This window comes from Osmerus eperlanus, chromosome 2, assembly GCF_963692335.1.
Source record: "Osmerus eperlanus chromosome 2, fOsmEpe2.1, whole genome shotgun sequence".
NCBI lineage: Eukaryota > Metazoa > Chordata > Actinopteri > Osmeriformes > Osmeridae > Osmerus > Osmerus eperlanus.
In genome coordinates, this window is record NC_085019.1 from 5,584,645 (window position 1) to 5,589,739 (window position 5,095).

At 43.8% G+C, this 5,095-nt stretch overlaps 1 protein-coding gene across 1 annotated transcript in view; it reads left to right on the plus strand.

Annotated features, from left to right (window-relative positions):
* The first annotated feature begins 1,108 nt into the window (after positions 1 to 1,108).
* cacng3b (calcium channel, voltage-dependent, gamma subunit 3b) overlaps positions 1,109 to 5,095 on the plus strand; it is a 6,495-nt gene continuing 2,508 nt past the window's right edge. The window contains 1 exon segment of the mRNA XM_062478639.1: positions 1,109 to 1,151. Within this exon segment, the coding sequence (XP_062334623.1) occupies positions 1,109 to 1,151 (43 nt within the window).

Below are 5,095 nucleotides of genomic sequence, written 5' to 3' on the forward strand. Positions count from 1 at the left end.
TATCATATATTATTATCGATTGGCAGATGCCAAACCACCAGAATGAGCATTTAAATTTTTTTTCAGAAAAGTGCAGATTTAGATCCCTATTCACTTTTGATTAGGTTAACTGTCTTTTTGTTTGGTGTTAATAATTTTAAAACCAGAAGTGCAAGTGAAAATGTTATAATGCCTGATGAAACCCAGTTGCTAACACAATATAATTCCTAGAAAAGCTTGAGTTGGGTATTTTGTGAACATGTTTGGTTCATGTACAGTCAGTCTGGACTTCCCCATAATCTTGTGTTATTTTATAGGTGTTATCTTATCTTTGAGGCTGTAGTGACAAATGCTTCCCCTCCTCCAGATCAACTAAGATAAGGGTCCAGTATGTTTACGTAAGCCTAGAGTTAACTTAGGGGTAGCTACTCTCTACACATGGAATGTTGAACACAGTAGCATTCTTATACAGGATAAAGGGTTACATCTTCAACTTTTCTGACAAGAACTCATAATTACAGATGGAGTCAGGACGCTCCTCTCCACAACTTTCTCTTTCTCTCTTCCATCTGTGGTCAAAGATCCTGCTTAACCCTGTCCACAGCCATGGAGTTCCCTCTAGTGGGCTGAAATGGATGTGTTTATGTAATCTTCTGACACAAATGTACTGTGCTTTATGCCTGTGCTGTGCTGTACTGTGTGTGTCTTTCAGAAGATTGCTTTCATATTTCTTCCTTCTTCTTCAGACTGGAACTCCAACTGGAGTCAGTCTGTGCTCTGCCCCTCCCAGAGTCTAGCTAACTAGCTCTCATAGAGGTAGTACAGTAGGTCTATCCCACCATGGAGTGATGGTAGACTGAGGAAAAGGTGTTTTGAATCTCGTTCCTTTACTAGCCACCAGAGGGCAGCGTCACATCATTTTCATCCAGTGCCATCCTGCAACGTGCTCAGGAACTGAGTGCACATTCATGTGCATACAGTATGTGTGTGTAGGTCTCTGTCTGTAGTTGAGCATGAGTGTGTATGAGATAAGAGTGCACATGTAGACATGTTATATATATATGTGTGTGTATATGTGTGTGTTTGTGTGTGTGTAAGGTCACAGTGAGGCAGTGTGCGGGGGAGTAGGATGGATGAGAGCTTGGATAGTGCAGGAGGCCTGGGGGGTGGAGGTACTCTTTCACTTTCTCTCTTTCTTTCCCTGGTAACACATCAATAAATATTCCGTCTGTCTCACCTATGGCGTCCCTTTCAGCGCCACGCTTTCATCCATCAATGACAGCAAATTGTGTAATAAATATGGATTAACCTACGATCTGCGATCTCTCTGTGTTGCACACAGTTAGGTTGACTTAGCTTGATCCTCTGTGTCTTATTGTTGTACCGTAAACAGAGCAGCAAACCCTCATGATGAAAAAAAGCCACAAATGCACAGACGCACACACACATACACACAGAGACAACTGTATGCCCACACAAACCCCATTTTTGCTGTTGCAGTTGAGACAATGCGTGAGGAGAAGTGTATGCTCTGAAAGAGGAAGTGAGAGGAGAGGGAATGGTGTAGCGTCACAACTGAACCACCATGAACACGCTCCTCGCTCAGCACTTCATTTCACTATCGTAAACAACCACAAGATTAAACCAGATGGCATCCAGTTACCTCACATTGTTCAATAGGGACTGATGGTTCAATAAGGGAGTACCAGATCAAGCCGTTGTTATTGAGTTGTTGGATTAGATGGTCACCAATGAGAATGTTTCTGTGTTTTTCCATGTTTTCAGTCATCTGAGCCAAACCAGCCTGTCTTGTGATGGTGTTGACTGACAGGAGAGCTGAGAGCTGGGCTCGCGGCGACAGGGGCAGGGCAATACTTCCTGGAGCATCAGTTGGGCTTCACACAGACCTGTAGGTGTGAACACAGCAGCGCTCAGAGAGGCAGCATGCAAATGTTGACAGGGTGAAAGCAGAAGGAAGAGGCTTGTGGTTTCTGTTTGACCATTGTGTTGTAAGCTTGGCCCTGGCAGAACATGACCTACAGAGATGGAGTGAGGGAGAAAGGGGCCATGAAGCACATGAAGAGATGTGAAACTCTATCTGTGCCCATGTCAGGGTTGGAGTCCATAATGCAATTTCATAACTGATGTGAGATCACTTGTTTTTGTTGAATTACATTTGAGAGCACATATTTTTGCATGAAACATTTTTAAACAATGTTTTTACTTTCTAAATTCACATTTGATATAACCTGTGACATGGTGTATGTGTGTGTGTGCATGTCTGTGACATGGTGTATGTGTGTGTGTGCATGTCTGTGACATGGTGTATGTGTGTGTGTGTGTGTGCATGTCTGTGACATGGTGTATGTGTGTGTGTGCATGTCTGTGACATGGTGTATGTGTGTGTGTGTGTGCATGTCTGTGACATGGTGTATGTGTGTGTGCATGTCTGTGACATGGTGTATGTGTGTGTGTGTGTGTGCGTGTCTGTGACTTGCTGTATGTGTGTGTGTGTGTGTGTGTGCATGTCTGTGACTTGCTGTATGTGTGTGTGTGTGTGCATGTCTGTGACATGCTGTATGTGTGTGTGTGTGCATGTCTGTGACATGGTGTATGTGTGTGTGTGCATGTCTGTGACATGATGTATGTGTGTGTGTGTGTGTGTGCATGTCTGTGACATGGTGTGTGTGTGTGCATATCTGTGACATGATGTATGTGTGTGTGTGTGTGTGCATGTCTGTGACATGGTGTATGTGTGTGTGTGTGTGTGTGTGCATGTCTGTGACATGGTGTATGTGCGTGTGTGCATGTCTGTGACATGATGTAAGTGTGTGTGTGTGTGTGTGTGCATGTCTGTGACATGGTGTATGTGTGTGTGTGTGAGTGCATGTCTGTGACATGGTGTATGTGTGTGTGTGCATGTCTGTGACATGATGTATGTGTGTGTGTGTGTGTGTGTGTGCATGTCTGTGACATGGTGTATGTGTGTGTGTGCATGTCTGTGACATGGTGTATGTGTGTGTGTGTGTGTGTGTGTGTGTGTGTGTGTGTGTGATATCACACACACACACACACACACACACACACAGATATCACTCGACGTCTTTGTTAAAACCTGAACTCAACACTGACCTTCTGCCTCGTCATAGAGCTGTATACAATACAAATGTGAAATTGGGTGGACCACCACGTGAAGTGGAGGTCACGGAGTCAGGTGGCTGAGCGGTTAGGGAATCGGGCCAGTAATCAGAAGGTTGCCAGTTTGATTCCTGGCTGTGCCAAATGACGTTGTGTCCTTGTGCAAGGCACTTCACCCTACTTGCCTCGGGGGGGAATGTCCCTGTACTTACTGTAAGTCGCTCTGGGTAAGAGTGTCTGCTAAATGACTTAATGTAATGTGAATGTGTAGCAGTGTTTCCCCTACCATTATATTAGGGGGGCGCCCCGCCCCCCCACAAAGGCACCCCCCGCCCCCCCTGGAAGGTCAAGTTAATAATGAAAATAAAAACTTTTTTTTATTTATTTTTTATAGAATTTGTATTTATTTATATATATATATAGCGCCCGATCACAAAATAAGTCATTTAAGGTTACCTTTCCTATAAAACAGGTCTATAGCTTGCTCTTTTATTAAACAAACTAAACACTAAACACTGTGTAGTGTCTGCTTCTATGGTATGTGTGTGTATGTGTGTGTAATATGTGAAAGTAGTTTGAATATGCATATAATATTGATACATATCAGTGGGGGTGTCTGTTCATCCATGACAGTTTATTCTCCGCAGATTCACTGTTTGGGTGTTTATACTTTTCTAAGGCCACTAGACAGTTAAATTTTTACGTTACAAATGTACTGCAGAATGCATGCTTTACTATTATCATTGTATAGTATGTTGTGTGTCAGATGGGGGTCAGATGGCTGAGCCGTTAGGGAATCGGGCTGTTAATCAGAAGGTTGCTGGTTCGATTCCTGGCCGTGCAGATTGTGTCCTTGGGCAAGGCACTTCACCCTACTTTAATGTTTTTAATAACCTTCCCAGGGACTGCGGTTGAAAATTAGCCGGCTGGCTAAAACTGAAAAGTTGATTAATGTGCACTGTCCCTGTAAAAATAAACGAAATAAACTAAACTACTTGCCTCGGGGGAATGTCCCTGTACTTACTGTAAGTCGCTCTGGATAAAAGCGTCTGCTAAATGACTAAATGTAAATGTGTATGTAACTACTGATCCTCAACTTTGCAAGAATATTTGGTCTGTCATCCTCCTACGCTAGTGTGTGTGGGGGTGTGTGCGTGTGTGTGTCCACCACAATCACTACATGATGACACACAGACCAGGTTTATGTAACAACAGAACAGAATGAAAGAGGCAAAAAAATAACAAGTGAGAGAGGAAGAGAAAGATGGACTGCAAAGTGATGAGTCACTCAATCATGTCTGTCTGTCTTGGGACATGTTCCATTATCATATGTCTCTTATTCACGCGGGGAAGCTGACAAGAGGTCAAGGCTAACAACAGACCTACCTGGGGGAAGAGCAGAGAGCACGGCTAAGGAAAGGAAATTAGGGGAGAGGAAAGGAGAAAGGTGAAGAAAGCCCAGGAAAGGGAGAGAGAGAGAGAGAGAGAGAGAGAGAGAGAGAGAGAGAGAGAGAGAGAGAGAGAGAGAGAGAGAGAGAGAGAGAGAGAGAGAGAGAGAGAAGAAGTTTCCTTACTATGCAATGGGGGCATCACAAACATGCTATTGAGATGATTTAGTTGAGCAGCGATGTCATGTTGACGCCAACAATGGCTGCACAAATACCATATCCTCAAGTCACTTAGACCTCAAACCCATCAAACATGATGACCTCACATTTACATTACATTTAGTCATTTAGCAGACGCTCTTATCCAGAGCGACTTACAGTAAGTACATAGACCCGGTCTCTAAATTGCATATCAGGGTCACATGCAGATACCAGCCTGAAATCTGCTGTGAACATGGTGGAACCCAATTATATATCCGAACATTTTCTTTATAGAGGCACGAGCGGACAATTCAAACAGGTGATGCTGACGAGAGAACAGGGGCGGGGTTTAGTGCGCCAGTGTGTAGCACAGCACTGTATCTCTCTTC